The sequence below is a fragment of the Passer domesticus genome, chromosome 2 (assembly GCF_036417665.1).
Source record: "Passer domesticus isolate bPasDom1 chromosome 2, bPasDom1.hap1, whole genome shotgun sequence".
In the NCBI taxonomy this organism is placed as follows: domain Eukaryota; kingdom Metazoa; phylum Chordata; class Aves; order Passeriformes; family Passeridae; genus Passer; species Passer domesticus.
Window position 1 is genome coordinate 62,634,842 of NC_087475.1, and position 20,793 is coordinate 62,655,634.

A 20,793-nucleotide genomic window follows, 5' to 3' on the forward strand; every position below is an offset into this window, starting at 1 on the left:
GTGTTGACAGCTTGTTTTCTTTTCTTTTTTTTTTTTTTTAATTAAAATTATAGATGAAAGTAGCAAGAGACAGTCACATAAAAGGGTTGAGCACGGAAGAATTCACTGACAAAATCTCCCCGTGCACTTAGGAATGCAGCTATTTCTTTCACCCATTCAGACAACCAGACGCTTTCAGATAATGACAGGGCTGTGTGTTTTTAACTTCTGCGAGGAGCTCGGTGCCGGGAGAGGCGAGCCTGCACCCGAGCGCTTCAGCCCCGGGGAGTGCCTGCCCCAGAGCACTGCCTTGCGGGAACATCCTCTCGGAGCCGGCACCCTGCTAGAAACAATCTCCTTCTGCCTAAGCACAGCCCGAGATGGGAAAGATGACTGTGGGAAACGTGCCTTTTTTTTTTTTTTTTTTTTTTTTTTTTTTTTTTTTTTTTTTTTTTTTTTTGGTGAGCTGATGCTATTCTGAAGAGGGATGTACCTCATCAATGGACCAGGAGCTTGGAAAAGATGCTTCCTGCAACGCCTCCAAGTATCTCACAGGGACCCTTGCAGACCCAAAAGTAAGTTGTCCTGAATTAAATTAATTTCTAAGCTTGCACCAGGATAGCGGAGCTGCCTCACGAGTCAGGTCAGCGAGGACTTCTCACAAAACAGAAGCCACTTCATTAAAGTTGGTCATTCACTAGTGCGACAAAGCAATTAAAGCCTCCTGATTGCTTTCTCCCCCTGCTGCTCCTTCTCTGCTACAAACATGAAGGCTCTGGTGTAGATGGAGCTGTTGACACTTTGTCAGTGAAAACTGAGAGCAGTGCAAGTAAAATAAATGTTTTTTATGGGGACTATAAATAGTTTTGCATTGAAGCAAATGTGTTCTCCTTCCTAAAATAGATTCACCTTGCAGACAGCTTAAGGACAGTTTCCGCGCCAGAGGAATGCCTCCAAGTCCCCCAGGAGACAGAAACAGCCGCTTTTCCCCTGAAAGAGCAAAGGACGGCAGAGGAGATTCCTCTGCTGCCACCCTCCTCCTCCTGTCCTCCTCTGCCTGGCAGCATCCCTCTGCGCTGGGGTGTCAGCCTGGGAGACCACAGCATCCTCCGACTTTAGGGATCTTTATTCATCCCACTAACTTTTCCAATAATTTTTACTAAATGCTTGCAACATGCACGCTCATCGTGTGGGCGAAATGGATGAGGAAACTTTGGGGAGGGGAGCGGCGACTTCCCACGGTCGCTCGGAGCAGTGGGATGCTTCTCCTTTGCTCCAAAGGGAATCATGCATTCAGACAATGCAAACATCCTCTCTGCCAGGGCTGCAATGTGTTAACAGCACTCTCCCCTTGGTGCCAGAGCATAATTTCATTCCCTGTGGAGAATCACGGGTGGCGGTGGTGGGGACAACGAGGAGATGTTAGAAGAGAAAATATATTTTTAACTCACCTTGAGGCTGTGTGTTGGGTTGACGACGCAGACAAGTTGCCCGACAGCTGAGAAAACCCTCTTTGCCTTGTAGTGCTGAAACCGCAGGTGAATAAGATCTAACACAGCCCCAAAGCACTGGGTGAAGAAAAGCATCACAACTTTTGGCGTTGCTGCTGCTGCTGCTGTGCTGCTGCTGCTGCTGCTGGCAGTGGGCAGGGGAAGCAGCCGGGGAGCTCTGGAGTCCTTGAGCCCGGGGCGGGAGTGCAGTCGGCGAGAGCTGCTCTCCGGCACAGCTTAGCATGCCTTCATATTCATCATCAAAATAAGACGGGAAGAGGCTTGCAGCAGCGGGGCGGCCAATGGAAAGGACAGGAATGTTATCCTTGAGGTCCGGAGACAGCCAATAACAAATGCCTCCCCTCCAGAAACTCCCTGATGAATTGAGCCTGGTAGAGAATGTATTATTGAACATTACCATACATCAGCACATTGCATTTATCTTGTGATTACAGCCAGTCATACGTAAGGCTGTGGAGATATGCAGGCAAAATTGATTGCTTAACATCTCCATTTATTAATTGCCTTAATTTAACAAAGGAGTGCTCAGATAGCAAAACGAAATGTAAGGCATAGGGAAGAACCCCCCCAGTGAAACTGTTGGAAAGTAGCAAAAATAGGTTAAGCAGACTATGTTTTACTGAGGGAGAAAAATCAAATATGCAAAGAGAGTTACAGCTCCTTGCAGGGGTTAAGCAGAAGTAGAGCTTGCTACATAAATAGATTCTTACTGTCTGTGCATTCACAGGCTTCAATTTGGATTTTCACTGCTCTGAAGTTTTCTAAATTTTATATCCTGCTATTTCACAAGAGTCCCAGCACACAAATAACATTTTCTCCATCATTGAAAATAGGAGAGGTCAGGTCTCAGGTCTGGTGTAACTTGGAATAACTCCATTTAGAGACAGCAATGTTTTCCTGATTTACACTTGCTGGTGGATCAGGTCTGTTGGACACAAAACATGGTAATTACTGGATGCTGGAACTATGGAAGCATAAAAAGGCACATAGCATGCTTCTAAAAATAATGAAATATATGATGCATGAGAGCACACACACAGAGAGAAACTTGCACTGAGGGAAAAGTGGCTTTTAAATCAACAGAATAATTAAACATGCAGAAGGCTTTTCCTTGTCATTCATCTGCATATCAGTGAGCAGGAAATTACGAATTAGCCATTAGATGGTCCTAGGCATTAAAAAGGAATTAGGGAAGTGCAACGAAAATAAACATGCTTTTAGGTATTATTAGCAGTGCGTATCTCTCTTGGTGGGCAGGGATCCTTCTCGAGCCATTGAGCCTCATTAAGCTTGAGTCCCTGTAACCGGGTTTTCTGGGAGGTGACTGAGCTGAAGCAGCTAAGGGAGTCAGAAAGCACATTAATTTCATGGGACAATCCTGTGTGATATGTTGCTCTGCTTGTTAATAAATCAAAGAGAGTTAATTTAATTAGCTCTCTGCCAGAACTTCCTATCAGGGTACTATTTAGGCTTGCTAGCTAAGTACTCAGATGGCTTATTTAGCCTTGGTAATCCTTTTCCCCTTCAAAGCAGAACAGAGGAAAGTAGCTTTTCTTTCTTTTTTTTTTTCTTCTTTTTAAAAGTGAGCCCCATGCTGGGGTGAGGCTGCTGCTGCGAACAGAGCAGCCCCCGTACAGCACGGGAATTAGCCTGGGACTGTATTGTCACAACTGCCTCTTCCTAAATCAATACTGCAATCCTGCCTCTGCCAGACTGCAGAGAGGCTGTGCATGAAAAAAAAAAAAGGAAAAAAAAGGAGAAAAATATCTGAGTCGATAAATAAGAAAAAATTGTGAATGCTGGAACAGCTGATTACACAACCCCAAAAAAAACATTAAGGATGGGAGGAATATGTATCCTTCAGCTCCTAGCATTTGGTTATAAATGAGAACAAGAGATAATTTTTGCAGTGCTGAGTGACACTTTGAGAATATTTTCAGACAGACTTGAGGACAAGTGAGTGAATCGATTTGCTTAAATGTATTCTTTCTCTCTCTGTTCCCAAAGTAACTGTGAGCCTCCAGCAAGTTATTATTTGTTTTTTTCCTGATTTGTAGTTAGTAGCTGCACAAATCTTGATACCAGGAAATTCCAGTCTGCAGGTTACCAGTGCAAGTATTGTGCCATCAAAGCCATAAAAGAGCTAAAGGTCCTTGCTATTTACACTGCTTATTGCCACCTGAATCCCTGGAGATCATTTATGTTTGACTATTGACTAAATGCCTAGGCTTGGGGAGCACCACCATATCCATGGGCAGCAGAGATGGACCCCACCATCCCTGCAGTCCTGCTAACCTCAGGGCTCTGGGACTTCTGTGATCCATCCCCCTTGAGACTCAGCTACCTTCCAGCATTGGCAGGAGAGGTATCCCTGATCCCACAGGCACATAGAATCATCTTCAACCTGAAAATGTGTTTGTGCCTCTGGGCTGGTAGACAAAAAAGGTTGTTGTTCTCCAGAAAGAAGACCACATTCAAGGACGAGTGAGGGCCCTTTGCAGTGCCCAGATCCCTGTGTGCAGCTGTGCCCATCATACTTGCTATGTGTGACCTTCTGAGGAACATCTGTCTGCCACCAGTATTTGTGGGGAAAGATGAAAATGAGTACTCAGTGCATCTGAAGGTAACTTGTGCTCAGTGCATGAGCTTACATGCATGGTGGCACATCTGGAAAATATTTTACTGCCCATATTTTGTCCAGACACCCCCACACAGCACCTGCTTGCTGCATTTCAACACAGGGCTTCTAGCACCTGCTTGAGGAGGGACCCTGCCCCCACCAAGACACAGCAGCTAGCTGTGCATGCAACTTCTCTTGCAAACAAAGGATCAACAGCATCATCTGGCATGTGGGTGTGGATCCAGTTCTTTCTTCTGCTTTCACATACAGAGGCTCAGGACCAGCACAACTCCATTAATTTGAGCTCATGATGGTCTCACCCAGGCTTGGGAATCCAAGGTCTGCTGACCCACCTGGCCTCACACCATGGAGCTGGTCCTTAATGTCATTATTTAGCTGTATGGATGCAGCCAGAGAGAGGGGAAATGAGTTCACCTGCAAGGGGCGCTTGGTGAACCCCATTTCACTGCTGGTTGCAAATTTCTGGTGACTGCAGCTGTTACTTCCAAGTGGTTAATTCTGTAGCAGACAAGTGAAAGTGGCAGAAGTCCATGAAGATAAACCTCCATTAGGATCCAGATTTTCCCAAATTAGCAGCTCAAGCAGCATCACTGTAACATGCACGGGATTATAATGCTCTAAGCACTGAGCTGCTGCTGCAGCTGCGTCAGGTTTGCATGGCAATAGGATCAGCCTGACACAAAAATCAACCACAGCAGCGATAGCTGTCCAGTTTTTCAGTCTGAGCTGCCAAGGTGAAAGGAGAATCCTCCTGGAAAATCTCAGGTGCCCAGGCACTGTGTGGCTTGGCAGGATGATAGCCTGGGAGATGGGTTGCTCTGTCAAAACCCAACATGAGATTTTGGGTTTCAACCAGATTTGTTTGTTTTTCTGACTGGGCACTTTTGGGAGTCACCTTCCTACGTGCTGCTTTCTCTCTCCAACACTCACAGGGGAAACCTAACCTGCCACATTACCAGCACTAGTCTTTATCCCAAAAACAGGAGAGCAAATGCTGCTTGGGGGTCTCACGGGTGTCCATTCAGGTCCCTCACCAGCCTGCCCATGTTTCTTTCAGAGTGCTGGTAGGATTTCTGGCAAGGCTGGCTGATGCAGGACGTCCCCTGGCTCCATGCTTTGTATTTCTCTGAGGAAGGAACCAGGCCAATCTGACCTGCCACCTGGCTGGGATATCAGGCAGTTTTCTGCATCCTTTGGATCCAAACAATGTACAGAGCTTCACGTGCTCTCCTGGCTCTCAGAGTAGGTTTCGAGGAGAGGTTTTTGCACTGTTATTATTTTCCTGTGTTTTCTTTTAGGCAAGAATATACCAAAAGTTTCACTAGCCCAGTGCAATGACCCCTCCAGCCCAGCACCCTGTCCCCTGCAGTGACTACAGGAGATGGCATTTTGAATTTACTGGTGGACAGGGATCACCACCTGCTGTCCATTCTCCTAGCACTCCCTAAGCACCTACAGCTGTCATCCTGGGACATTGGAAGGCACATCCATAGGGAATCAGAGCCTTTTAGAAGCGGCAACAACTTTTACAGCTGGAACAAGAGTTGCAGCCCTCCAGCCTGGCCCCTGTAAAACATGTGTCACTTCACACTGACTGCTTTGTGCTTTGATTTGAGCCCATTCTTTCCAAAAATGCTGGCTTTGAAGATTCCCATGAAGGAGACCAGCGGCATCTCCTGCTAAGTTCTTCCAAAGATTATGTATCTTCACCACTAGCATTTTTTATCATATTTTCAGTCTGAATTATTTTCCTACATGAGCTTCTGACTTCAGAAAGTCACTGTGTTTTCCCTCACTGAGCTGGGGCAGTCTCTGCCACCACAGATTTTTGCATGTGAAGACTCAGTTTTGCCCAAAACCTCCTCCACCAAACCCAATAGACAGGTAGTGTTCCCTTTGCAAAGCACCTTCCTTGCCCAAGGTCAGGTCACTCTGTGTATTTTCTCTACCTCCTCCTCCTCCTCTTCCTCCCCCTTCTCCTCTCTTCTCCAACCTGATCTGCTTCTCACCATCAATGAGTACAGAAGCAAAGAGACATCATGATGCTCTGTTACAAGCATGACCTGTCCACTCGTGGGGTCTCCATTCCACACCTCCACTTTGTTTTCAGGGCAGGTTTAACACCAGTGCAACTACAAGGAAGCCAGAGCTGCCTGAGGGCATGGAGGAGAATCAGACATCTCCCCAAAAAAATGCAGGGAGGTACCCTCCTCTCATCTTATTGGGTGACTACAGTGATGAGACTATAAACAGACTTTTTTTTCCCTCTTATTTAATAATCTGTCTTTTTTCAAAAGCAAAGTGTTGTCAGAAGTCATTTGCTTTACCAAAATTCTTTATCTGTGGTGAATTTTTTTGCCAAATTGGTTTTCAGAAATCTATTTTGACTACATTCATTGATACAAGCAATAGCTACATTGGAACTGTACACATGTTTTAAGCAGAAGTTGATCCTAAAAGTCTCAACAGTTTTTATTTTCTCAGAAGAACAGCTTTCATTGGGCAAGAACTATCAAAAGCAGCCTTTTAAGCAGTTAAATAACATGCCAATTAAGATATCAGTGATAAATGCCACAGACAATCTTGCAAAACTTGGGAGAAAACAGAATTTGCTGTACTGTAACCAATTTTGAAATCTGATGTTTTCCCCAGTGTTTCCTGAGTGCTGCCTTTCTGCTTCCTCTGGGCAGCTCATTGCCCTCAGAGCTGTTCTGCAATGCTGCAATCCAACACCACCATTGGAATAACTGGGGATGCACGCTGCCATTTTTTTTGCACACTTGGGCCACGTCTCCCCCATCTGTCACAGAGCACAAGTCGTTTCTGTACCCCCTGGCCACCTGCAGAGCATTGTCACTGCACAGCTGCTGAGCTGGTCTCTTCCCTGTTAATCTTCCCTTCAGCAGAGACTTAAATTTCTCCCTGGTATTGGAGGGCACTCATGTGGCAAGACGTGTTTTTCTTTTATTCCTTTCAACGCCATCCTTCCTATATTAATATTAGCACTACATGAGGTTTCTAGTTCTTGGGTCAAGAGGGAAATTCTTCATTTCTCCTTGGGGTACATCTGCTGCCGAGGGAAAAATGTTGCTGCTCCTGCCGTCTTCATTTTGTCCTTTCACACAGCTGCATTAGGTATTCTCTGCCTTCCTCTGCTCGCTTATTAACGGAGGAGTTTTTGGCAGTATCTCATGGCACTTCTCTGCAAATGTTATACCCGAGAGAGCATCTCCTTTAACTCTCACCAGCAAGCCAGCAGCTCAATAAAGGCACTTCACATTTTCATGCTGTTACTCGATAAAGTAACTGCCATCATTTCCTATTCATAGTGGTTGCCTGGTGCCCAAATTACCATAAAGACCTATTGCTTTCAATTGCCAGCCTAACAGTGCCCACCGGAGACTTGTGCTGCCCCAGGCCACACCGGCTGGATGGATTCACTGAATCTGCTCAGTCGCCCGGTGTTGGAGAGAAGAAGCTCCTGGAGCCAGAAGTGATGCATGGAGGAGGCTCCTTTTCCTGCTGACAGCGTGAGCAGCAGCTTCTTCAGAGGCAGCCTCTAACTCTTAGGAGGTTTTAAGGGATGAGGAGCTTTCCTGTGGCTGGAAGGCCTGCCTGAGAGGCTGTCTCTGCCCTCTCTTTGCTCCCAGAGCCGTGCCGAGCCAGGGGAAGTGACAGTCGGCACCGCAGGCTGGTGGCAGCTGTGCTGCTGCCCTTTAATCTCCTCAGTGCGCTCTCTGCTCCAGTGCTGGTGTGTAATCAGGATGCTGGGGGCCTCCCGAGGAGCCTGCCAGAGTCCCAGTGGGCTTTTTTCAGTCCAGCTGCTTTAGAATGGACACAGAGGCACAGGCAGGGGGATATGCAAAAGAAGAGATAGGTAGTAGGAAGGAGACAGGCTCGCTGTGCTCATGTCAAATAGTGAGGAGATTTTTGGGGCGGCAGAGGAGCCCTGACGAGCCAGGTACTGCTGCCCCGATTCCCCCACCAAGGAGGAGAGAATGGAGGAAGAGGTGGAGAGCTGTATCCAAACGACTCAGCAAGACAGAATGGAGTCCCTGCTCTTCTGGGTCACAAGAACGACAAATTATTCGGGTTGGGAATGGTTGGACAAGTGTCTGTATTTCAGACCCCTTTTCTAAATTTCCAATTACTCATCACAAGAGTTTCTGGGACAGATTACAGCAGTATCTTCCCTTGTAGTCTTGGTGACACCAGGGGCCACCTTCACTATCTGAGGGTCTCACCAGCTCCTGTCAGCTAAAGGCTGGCAGATCCCACAGAAGACTGCTAGCCAAGAGGCACGTGTAGCCTTTCCAAATCTGTATTTAGTCATTTGAAAAATGTGCCTGCCAAAGCCAGTGTTTCTGAGGCACTGCTGCAAAGCTCAATTAGCTAATGGCACAGAGACTGGGGAGCAATGAGGATGAGAGGCAGTTTCCAGTGCCAAGTGCTGTTAAGATGATTACCATGTCCCAGCGTGTCACCAGAGGCGCCCATCCTGCATGAGCTACACCCAGGAACAGCTTGCTTGGAATGTGTCCCTTCACATCTGCACAAGTACCAAAGGCATCCTGGCAGCTGGTGGCATTTTTCCAGCCTACGGATAGCTTAGGTTGTGCCCATTGAAGTCAGAGATGGTGCAGGGACTCATCTGCCCAGAAATTGCACACAAAAATAGATGTTGGAGAAGAAGGGCCTCACCTGGAGAACCAGATCCTCTTCCTGTGCTCACATGTAGTGCTCTCATGACACCAGTGACATTTGTAGATAGGTATCTGATGGCAAAATTTCATGCTTAGCCTATTTATTTCACCCTCAGGATAATCTCAGGAGGAAAAAGCCGAGGTGGCTTCCCTCTGTTTCAGTCCTCCCTGAAACAAATCCTGGAGCTGCCCTTCAGCTCAATATGCCCTTGTGATTATGCTGAATGAAGTGGAGATGAAGCAGACCAGTGATTGCCATCACCAGGTGCCCAGGGCAGTGAAAGCCACCCAGCTCCCTCTGGAGGGACTGCAGGGGCTGTCTCTCCCTGTGCCCCTGGATTAGCATCTCACAAGTCAGACACAGGCTGAGGTGTCCAGGTTCTGCATCACACAGCAGTTCTGGCCTTGGATAAGGTGGCAAATACCACAACAAGACATGCTGGGGAGAGTTTTCCAAATATGACCCCTTTTTACCTCTTGTTTGCATCCCAGGTAGAAGAGCAATTCTGTGCCACATTTTAGGCATGGCTGGAGTCATGGACAGGGCAAAGGATGTTGGTAAAGCAGTGGAGAGGGGCAGAAGGTGAGATTTAGAGGGGCAAGAGTTCTGCCTATAAATAATTCACTTTCCTGGTGTGGTAGGAGATATATCTGAAGTTATTAACCTTGGTTATAAACCCTTAATTCATTATTTCTGTGGAGCAAGACAGCACAACTTCCCTTTGTGCTGGTGGGCATGTCACACAGAGTCCCTCTGGGCAGGTAATTCCTCACCATTATAGGCTTTCAACAGTGCTTGAAGTAAATTTAAAATATGTAGCACTGGAAATGACAACAACCAAATGAATACTTGCAGCCACATCAGATTTCTGGTTTCCCTGGGGAGAGCAGTTTCAATACTGACAGTGTTGCCTGTTTTGGGGCACAGCCACATGACAGGCCTTATTGCTTTTCTTCCTGTGTTTGTAAATGTAACTAAATTAATTTGATTTATATAGTCAATAAACAGGTGCTTCTGCCCCATGCTCTCAGACACAATTGCCAAGTGGACTGCTCCTGCAGCCACTTCTCCACCAATAATAACAACATCTTTTAGTGGAAAATAATAATTTTGAGGGGCAATGGCCCTAATTGCATAATGTCTTTATGGGGGCTCTGTTTTCCAGAGAGCAACTAATGTTTTTCACAACGAGATCAGTTATCACCCCTGGGGATACAGCCACCTCCTTCCTGGAATGCTTTTCATGCTGGAGGACGCTCACTGAAACCAAGAGCAATATTGTCAGCACAAATCCCAGCTGGCACCACATGTTCCTGGCTGTGATGCAGCCAACTCCCAAGGGGCCAGCAGAGCCTGACCTTGGGCAGCCAGCAGAGACCAAGGCTGAAAGCTTCCAGCCTGGGATATAACTCTGCTGCTTTACGCTGGGGGGAAAATTCTCAGAGCCTGCTCTCCAAGGTTTTTCCAGAAAAGCAACTGCTTCCAGTGGAACCTCTTGATGTGGAAGCATCCCTCTGCTGGCAGGAATAGCTGAGGGAGCCTTCCCAGTGTGATTTGTGTGCAGGAGCACTGGGACTAAAACTGCGTGTGTTGATCCTCATGGCACACCGCACTCGGGCAGTAATTCAAAGCCTGATTTCCTTTCTTTTGGGGCTCAGTGTTTCAGCTGCCTTTTGATATTTCTTACCAGGAGTGTAAGCCCTCAGTAAAACTGAGCATTCAGATGGCTCAACACAAAACCCTAAAGCAAGTTCTCAAGACCATCCTGACTATGTCTTGACCTATTACTAGAAAATAAACAGCTCCTGCAGATCTCTTGCCAGTAATTAGCCAGCAGACACCAAACTGCTCCTCCTCAAGCCCTTCCACCACTGCCACTTTCCCACCGAGCTGTCGCCCTCAATCAAGGAAAGCCCCAGTGAGCAGATGAGCTCTGACCTCCGGCCTCGAGGCCACCATGCTCCAGCTCAGGGGGTCTCAGGAGACTTCCTTCCAGAATGCTCATTGGTTTACATTTTAAATGGCAATTTAGAAGCCATGATACAGCTAGCACTGAAAACACGACTTGTTTGAAAGCAATCCCTGTCACACAGCATAACAATGGCATGCCTTAGGGTTTGCCTTGGTTTTTTTTTTTTTTTTTTTGTTTAATGTAAAGATATCAAATGATCAGCTGACTCTCACGGTGTTATTTCACCTCTTCATATGAAGCAAGCCCATCAGACACACTTTTCTTAATTACTCAGCAATCCCACTGAGATTCATTTATCTCCAAGGTTAAAATATGCCAGGCATTTAAAAGTACAAACCGAATGATTGTATTAAAAGTTTGCCAGAAGGAGTATCAGCCTTTTATGGGTGTAAACTTCCTTGTTTTAACGATTCAGAGAGGTGGCTGTGATATATTCAGTTTAATTATGTCTTTCAATGGCTTTATAAATGTCTTCTCTACTATCTACAAGCAGTGTACATCTCAATTATATATGACATGTTTGTTTTTAACCAAAAGCAAATCAATAAAGGGACTCCACTTTTTATTTAATCTTACTGTTGGATGGCTGCACACAACCTAAAACCCCATGAATATAAGTTGAATCATAAAAATCCAAACAGCTACTTAACAAAGCATAAAAAATAGATGCCAAGTCTTTGTTTTTTGGAATTAGGCTATAAACCATGCCCCTGCATCTGAAATGCAAAGTAGCAGAACTGGAGGATAAGGCATGAAGCAGCATCTTCTGGCATGGTGGCTTTGAATCTAAGTCCAAGAGGAGTCATCTTGCCTCAGAGAACACCTACCAGCCATCCTGGCCCAGGGCCCATCATGAGAAAGGAGGAGCTGGGACAAATTGCTGTCTCAAAGTTCAGATTGGGAAATTATTTTCCTCAAATTTTTATTTTTCAATTTTTTTTAATCCCAAGATCATTCAGCCCCTGATCCAGTGTGCAGCCCCGGGCTTGCCACCTTGTCTGCATTTCTGCTGTGCCTGCTGAGGGTGAGATGTTCCAGTGCACAAGCACAAGTGGGACGAAGTCGTGAGGGAGAACCTCGTCCCTCTGGTGATCTCAGCTCCTGAATGCATTTCCTTTCAGCAAAGAAAATAAGCACACTTTTGTTCCTCCAAAACACCACTGGGGGAGGCTTGGCCACCTGTGTCTCTTGGCCCTTTGGTGCCTGGCTGAGCCTGCCTGGGGCTGAAGCCCTTCAGCAGCAGGGCAGAGGTGTGGCCTTGGGGACAGCATGGTCACATCCCTATGGCAAGATTTGGCACAGAGCGAGTCTGGGTGCTCCAGGGTGAGGCAGGGGTGGGAGGCACCCATGGCACCCTAATCTCACCTGCAGGGACACTCAGACCACCCATGGGTGTCCTCAAGCCCCCTGGGAAATCCAGCCTTTCCCAGCCCACCCATTTGTCACAACCACAGTCCCATTCATGTCAGCCTTGGAGTGGTGATCTCACGTCTCCTGTCGCTTGTCTGGGTGTGGCCACATCCAGGGGTGAGATGGGCTTCTCGACCTCAAAGGCCAGGGCAAGGAAAGTGGGGAGGAGGAACGCAGCACCCTGATTAGTTCACACTTGGCAGCTGTTGCTAGTGTTACTGAAGTATTGCATTTCCATCATGAGAAAGGTGAGCTAAGAAAAGAACTTAAATGGCTTTTGCTTCTTGTACATCTGTTTTTCCAGTGTTTGCTGATCCCACCAACTAATTTCTCCTGAAGAAGAGAAAGTCCTTATAGATGATTTTCCAAGGCTTTGTGATTAATGTAATCGGAGCCCTGATGGGTGTTGATTTGTGTTAGAATGTCAGTCCCATTTGCAGGTAACCTGGGACAGATCCACTCCACTTCACTTTGCAGGGCTATAGCACAGTCAGATCTGCTGGAGATGCACTTTGTTACTGGCAGAGGTGCCCTTAGGGCACTGCATCACTTTGGAAGTACTTAGTCACTGCTCCCTTTTAACCCTCTGGACCACCAGGATATTTCAATGTTGTAAGTTAAATAAACTGTATTCGGTGGCTGAGTGGGGTAAATAGGAATTTCTTTCACTAGTGGATCCTAATTAAGCTGGTGTGAGTAAGGCAGATGAACATATCCTGGTAATATTGTCATTGCACATTGATATTTCAGCTGAGGATCTCAGGGATCTTTATGTGACAGGGGACAGGGCAGTGGGGTGGGTGGACAGTGAGTCCCTCTGTGAATGGATGGAGGGGTAGAGTGACCCATTGCTGCCTACAGCAGAAACCTGTGCAGGGCCTGGAAATTTCTCTCATTTTTGTGCTCTACTCCTATTTCCAGCTCCAGTCTTCTCCTGCTTCCAGAAGTAAATGGGGAATCTGTTAGTTCGTTTTCCCCTGACACCAGAGGGCCACAAAATTCCACTGGTCTCCGGGACATTTAAATGATGCTGACAGGCTTCTGCAGGGGCTGAGCCAGGGAGTGCTGACCCTTTGACCACACACTGACCCTTCAACCACAGCACCACCTCTGTCACTGGCAGAGAGGGAGACAGGCACTGGGGCAGAAGGAGGCAAAACAACTGGAAATGAAATAGGGTAAGAAAGGAGCTAAGGCTTACGTGTGACTAGGTCTGCCAGACTGGTGAAGAAAATTGTCCCTGATGTTTTCCAGTGAAAAACAGCTTTTGCACTCAATACACGTTTTCAAGTACATGATTATTTTAATGATTTTTCATGATCTGAAAAGTTTTGATTGTCAAGAAACTCCCAAATGTTTCTGTTTTGTAACCTAGGGGTTTCTCATGCAGCAACTTGAAAATCAGCAGAGACAACAGAAGTCCCTAATTCCAGGGGAAAATTATTCCCATCAGCTCTGCCTGCAGCCTAGAATCAGCCCTGAAGATAGTACCCAAGAATAATCTCCCATCCTCTTTGCTCAATTCAGCATCAAGGGAAACTTTTCCCTTGTTTAGGGCTGCAGAGCAGGCTTCCTCCCGCATCCTCACAAGAGGGAGTAGCTGTTACCCCACATGGCAAAGGGAAGAGGCAATGACAACATGTCCTATGTCAAGGTCAGCCTTCTTCTAGACCCTTACAGCATATATCAAGAGAGAAGAGAATTGGGCCCCTCTTGCAGCAGCTTTCAGCCCATTTTTATGCTTGAATCACATTTTGATGAAAGTTGGGTCAGGAAAAGCCCAGAGAAGAGAGGGGCAGTAAAATGTGTAGCATGTGCTAACAAGAGAGTGTATTAAGAGGGTTTAAATGGGCAGCTTACACACAAAGAATTCTAAATCCATTGGTAAATGACAACTGTGCTCCTTTGTGCCTTATTATTAAATTGTGTTGGATTAATTCGACATTAAGTGGTATTTCTGTCTCTCTCCTCTGCCACGTGGATGCATCATTCCCATGAAACACGGTGTTTCACTTGTGCCTCAACCAGCAGAGTGGGACCAGCTTCTCTTTGTAGAGGTAAAAAGTGGTTTCCTCTTCCCTACTGCTTTCATAGACTGTTTTCCTAGATACTGGGAAAAAAGGAAGTATGCAAAATAAGGATATTGACTATTCAGATTCAGCTTGACTGCTTCTGTTCTTCCTAACCAAAATCTGACTATCTTGGAGAAATTTTCTACTCATGAAGATTGCACTGTGCTGCTACCAGACAGAATTGGGATGCTCCACATCCAATTGTTGGAGAACACAACAATTAAGAGATAGTTCTTCAGGACATATTTTCTCAGGTGCTCTGGGATGTCTTGGTATATAAGGAATCATGGGCCTCAATTGCACACAGAAACAAATATCTTTTAAGAAAGTTCACTTTTCTTACAGCCGCACTGAAGAGTGAAAGGAACAGACCTGAGAGCTGTGTTGCTCCTTTGAAAGTGACCCTAGGAAGTAAACCAAAAGTAATGAGTTCTCTGCAAGATTTTCCACTAATCTCAGTCATTTGGACAACTTTCAATTATTCTGTTCTAGACCTCAAAGCTGGACTAAAAATAATAATAAAAAAAGAAATTTAAAATAGCAGCAATTCCTGGAAATTCTCCTGAGCTTTCTGGTACAGTCCTAGTAACATGTATCAGGAAGCAGAGAACAACTGCATAAAGCATTTGACATTGATTGAATATATAGATTGGTGGTGCCTCAACCCCTGTTTTAATCTTTCCATTACCTATGATATTTTTTTACAGAGAAAGTCTTATTATTTAGAAAACAATTTCTTGCAGCCTTCAAATAGACGAGAAGCTGCAGCATCTTAATGGAAGGTAAATTACTGGTGCTTTCACAGCCAAAGCCTCTCCCTGGTCTGATGGAAAGGTTAACCATTTACCACCTCCTCTGTCTGAACACCTCTCTCCATGAACATGAATTTGGCAGAATTTGTCACAGTGCATTCTGTACTGGGAAAAGCCTCTCCACTTTTGCTGTGAGGGGTAGTCATTTCATGCCAAAGAGGATGAAATAACTAATAAATAAATGAATTTTCAGCAGTGGGGAAATCTCATATGGGGGGAGCATCTGGTAGGGGAACAACTTGCAGGGAGCCAGTGGCCCTGGTCCCAGTGGCTGCCACCCCTGGTTGCCAGATGACCACACAAGTTCACGTGGTCTGTGCCCACCTCCCTCCCCCAAAGCAAATGGACAATTACACTTGAGCTCCAAAATCGGATTCCAGCTGAGGTGTCTAGGTGGGAAAGGCAATTCCTTTAATCCACTAAGCTACTTTAGTTCCCCGTCTTTATCTGAAACTCACAGACAGAAAATGCCACTGGGAACTCGATGGACTGAACTACTTAATGCAATCAGCATTTTGGGGTGCAGACTGGGGTTTCTTGGTTACCTTGTTTAAAAGGGAAACAGCCAAAAAAAGCCCCAAAACATTGTATTACAACACTCTATTGGATGTTGGAGACAGAATTTTGGAATCAAATCCTCATCAGACATTCTGTGCAGGTCAAGAAAGCATCTCAGCATAAGATGGGGAGGAAAGAGTGGTGTGGGGTGTTTAGTCTGAAAATGGCTGCAAGCCTGAAAGTCTGTCTGCTTTTAAAAGCAAAGCAAATTCACCACAAATGCTAAAATATGTGGAGCTGGTTAAGTCCATCGGACTGCTAGCAGACATTGTGTGACATGTTGATTTTCCTGTCTCTCCCTGTTATTTGGTAAACCACAGAGGCTTCCCACACCTCCACCCTGAATCCAGCTGTCACAGATCCAATTTGGGGAGTGCACCGGCATCGCAGCGCTTGGATGACTGCAAGCAGTGTGGTGCATAATGAAAGTCACTTTTGGCATCAGGCTTTTAAAGCTCCCCCCAGCTCTTATTGTTCTTAGATACTCTGAGAAGAGGGAATGCTCAAACTCACCTCTAGCTCTCCCTGTGGATGGGCAGCAGGTGTGAGGCTTGGGTGATCCTCCCTCCGCCCTGTACCCTTGTGCCATCTCATCCCAAAATTGCCACATGAAATTTTGTCACAGACGGACTAAGGAGAATTTGGGAAAGGATGAGGAGCTGGCAATGAACAGGCAAGGGGCTCTCAGCTGAAACTGCTGCAGCAGCACCCTGACCCCAGGGCTGAGCCTTGGGATATCACATTCCCACCCCACCCTGCCCTTGCTCAAAGACATCTCAAAGCCTTGACCCAATTTCCAAACCCCCCCTTTCCCACCCCCACCACACCAGTCAGCTTGACACAAAACTTAAAATGCTTCATTACCTTTCATGAGGTTATTAAAAGCAATAAAGTGGGTAACTCTGGGAGGGGAAGGTTACTTCCAGTGCCACTAAAGCAGGGAAGGGTGTAACAGCTGAACAACGTGCTCTCATAAGGGGCTTTGAAAGTCAAAGGTAGGGGCATCAGGATGATTTGTTGTTATATTTGCCTTTGTAATCCACTCAGGCATTTTATTCCATCAAGAGTCCATTCTACATTTTGCTCTGTCACCCTGACCATGTGCCAAGGATCCCCATTTGTCCTCTTCACTCTCAGGATCAGAAGACGGATGCTCTTTGGTAGCTTCACCCCTGCCTGTGTTTTACTGGGGAACAGCATTCTGCCCCTATGCCCATCAAGTCCATTTCCAAACAGTGGTCATTACCCAGAGTTTCCCTTCACCCATCTCTCCTAACTTCCTTTTCCATACATGTGCAGTTCTGGGGCTTTTGTCTTATTCCTTTTTCCTCTGGAAATTGAGCACTTCAGAAACACTTCTGAAGTTTCTGGCTCTTCTCTCACCTTCAGGTCAGATCTTTGCTCTTTTGCTCTTCCCTGGGTGACAGTTCCCAGTCTAGGACACAGCTGAGGAGACAGGACAGTGGTGCCCTGGAGGAGAGACCACAACCCCTTGGAGAACAATCTCCTATTTGTGGAGCCCTGAGTCCAGCTCCCAGCCTACGAACATCACAGCTCTCCCTGTGTTTCTCTCATCATCCTTTTAGGAGTTTCCATCTGTTTCCTAACCTCATGGCTGTTACAATCATATGCCCAAAACTGAGATGGAGTTTAGAAGGAGTTCATTCCACAGCCCTTCCCAGGGGTGGTTACTGACAACAGCCACGTGGCTGAGAACCAGGAGTAAATTGAAAGCCCCCTTGAAAACAGGGGAAACAGATGTTTGGAAGGCTCACACTCCTCATCATTAACTTCACAATGTAAATGCCTGATAATTCCTCATTTTATTGCCCAGCCTCATAGTTAGTGTCAAGGGATCATGCAGGGATGCTTCATACATCAGTTCTGAAGGTCACAGCCATGGTGGGAACATACCCAAAGAGGAGAGCGAAAAGGGAGCAGGGGACCACTGCTGCAGTGGTTGGGCTATGGTTGGAAATGAAAGAGTATCCTGAGCAACTGAGAAAATTAAATACCAGGGTCTGAAAGCAAAGAGGAAAAAGGGACACCTGTCCTGGACAAACAGGACTACGGGAGTAGAATTCCTGATGGTGGCATTAGATTTTTATCAGTAAAAAGATACAGCATTTTTTTGCTTTAAAAGAATCTTGTAAAAGACAAGTCCCTGAATCCAACATGACTTTGTTGAGAGCTAGGTCTGTGCTAGGAAGCAAATTATTTTTCTCTGTGTAGATTTTTACTACCTGATGAATAGAAGTTTCACAATATATGCTCTTAAATTTTCTAACTCTTGCACTTTTTTTCCCAGACATTTGTTTGTACTCTTGTCTCTTGCTTTTCCCTTTCATCTTTTCTGTCCTCTCTTCCCATGCACTGTCACTGTTCAGACCCAACTCACAGTGGTTAGGATCACAGGTTAGGGTGTGGTGGTGAGCTGGGAGGGGATGAGGTTTTGCACTCTCCGACCTTGTCACTGACCCCCACACTGAATCTCACACTCACTTGGGATGTAACTCCTGTACAGAAATGATCCTGCAAGAATAACATTGATAAGGAGGTTTTACTGAGGACAACACATGGACAATTTTGGGTGTTGTGTCTAGAATGTTCCTGCACTTACTGCAGCAGCTCAGCTGCAGAGAGTGGGACCTGGTATTGCTGAAGGATAAAGGTGCAATGGAAAGTGAGAGACTAGAAGACACAGGATGTGGAATGGGTCCCACAGCCCACAGCATGAAGGAGTGGCTTACTGGACCTTGATGTACAGCAGGAAGCAGCACTGCTGGTAATATTAAAGCTGGATTTACAATGCAAAGGCTTCACTAGTGAGCTGTATTTCCATGCAAATGGATTTCTGTGAATGCATGTATGGAAAAAGAGCAGCATGGATGAGTGGAGTGGAGCTGAGGCAGGGAGGTGCATCCAGCATGAGCAATTCACTGTGTTAGTTGGAAGACCAGTGTTCTCCTCTTGTGTTCTGTTAATGTCTAGAGTTTGGCTTAATAAGCATAAAAAACATGCATATTTATTCTAACCTTTAGCAGTGCTTACCCAGGATAGGTCAAATATATCTTTGAAGACAGCATGACCACAGCAGTATTCCTCAGGGATCTGAGTAATACAAAGGCACCTCTAAGTTTTCCACTTAACAGATCTCTGTATATCATCATGGACACTTGTCCACACTTGAAATGTGGCCATTTAATAACCATGAAGCAACTGGAAATAATAAATGAGAAAATGTCTGACTAGAGTGATAGTAATTATTTGTAACAAAACCAATGTTTGCATTGCAGCCAATATGATGTTGTACATGTAACATTAGCTTCGGTTACTGCATTAAAAGGTCAGCATGAAATGAGGGGTAGAAAAACATCTCTGGTTTGTGAACATGGGCTGCAGACAGTCAGGAGTGAGTTATTACAGCCCTCACCCTGATGTTTAAAAAAGCACAGGGGTGTGTTATTCTAATCACTCACTTACCATTTATGAATTTCAGCTCAAACTAACCAAACAGAAATCATGTGCACATGTACAGACTAATTCTGATTAGCAGCTAAGGTCCATTCCAAAAAAGACCACAAGCACAGAGAGACTCTGCAGCTGTGCCTACAACCAGGATAACATCTTGGCAGGGAACAAACCTCCATTATCCTTGAGGAATAAAATATGCACAGTAATCAGGCAAGGGAGATGTCCAATGTACAGTTAATTTTGGTGAGACATATTGATCATTTTGCAGTAGTAATGAAGTGAGGCAATATTTAGAGGTCTCCAAGGGTTTGCTAATCAAGAAGGTTTTGCCTTGGTGCTTCAATGTGATGCATTAGAGACCACACAGACAACACAGAGAAACCAGTCCATGGACCACTAAGCGACGATCTCTGCTATGACCACATTCCCAAAGTGCAAGACTCTTATCAGTATTCAAGTGTGCCTAGCAAAAGACCATGAAAGAAACCTGTGAGATGTCAAAGGCTGGTCACAGAGGAGTCAGGCACTCAAGGATTTGATCTCACCTAGACACACCCAGGTTTTGTCAAAGGAGTGTGTGCAGTATATTAAACACGAAGCCAGTAAGAATTCAGGCAAGATAAAACCCAAACATCAAAAATGCAGGTATGCATGAATGCATTCTTGTCATATTGCCACTTTCATGTTATAAATTCTCTGCCTAGTCTTTTTTGAGATCATTTCATACAAAACAAATGTAATCACACATTGAATGTGATATTGAGCTTGTGGGATGCAGGCACACACTGAGTCAACACCTCTGAGTGGGGAAGTGACTCTAGTGACAGACCAATATCCTTCCTGAATTACTAACACCAGACGTTCAAGGACAAAATATTCCTTTCCTACCTTTCTTTTTATGGACTCTTTCTCTTCTCCCAAAAGATGTAACGTGTGTGTTAAAAGGGAGCTCAAAGCAGTAGGTAACTCCTCGTGCAGGGAATTATAATGCCTTCCAAAACAAATGTTTAATATTAAGTATGGGCACCTTGCTCTGTGGCTAAAACCTGAGCACTCACTGCTAAAAACGCTATGAAGCACAAGGGCAATCTGGTCACACTGCCTTTTACTGTGACATCAAATTGTATCAAGCAGAGGGTTTATCCAGTTCATTAATATGAAGGGATTTTTGATCTTGTTTGTCTTTTTAGGATAAGCAGATGACATTAGAGTTTGTGTCAGATTCTGCCTTCCTGATCAGTGGAACCTGCCTCCTTCAGATAAGTGCGACAAGTTTAATTTATGCCACAACAGAACAGTGATGAAAAACACTGAATCTAAATAAGATTTTGACAAAGCTTTCTTACCAGAAGAGGAAAGAGCACAGTAATTCATACACGCACGTACACTCAGTGGTACATCCACAGCCACTGAACCTTTACGACATTATTAATGGAGATGTTTGGCTTTGTTATTTTTAATGCCTAAAATATCTTCTTTGTTGGATGGCTAACTTTAATGTCATATTGGCCTCAGATTTCCCCCCGAGGGAACTTGCAATCTGTACTAACAACCCAGTTCAACAGAGAGGCCCATTTAACACTCTTATTAGCTCAGTACAAAGATTAATTAAGCAATGATCTTTTCCAAACAGCTCCTCATCAGTGGTTAATAACATGTT

At 45.4% G+C, this 20,793-nt stretch overlaps 1 protein-coding gene across 1 annotated transcript in view; it reads right to left on the reverse strand.

The window, feature by feature from the left end:
• The window catches only part of SIAH3 (siah E3 ubiquitin protein ligase family member 3), a 42,403-nt gene extending 40,478 nt beyond the window's left edge, over positions 1-1,925 (reverse strand). Inside the window, exon 1 of the mRNA XM_064408751.1 lies at positions 1,431-1,925. Within this exon, the coding sequence (XP_064264821.1) occupies positions 1,431-1,565 (135 nt within the window). The 5' untranslated portion in view covers positions 1,566-1,925. The remainder of the gene's footprint in view (positions 1-1,430) is intronic.
• Between the last annotated feature and the right edge of the window lie 18,868 nt (positions 1,926-20,793).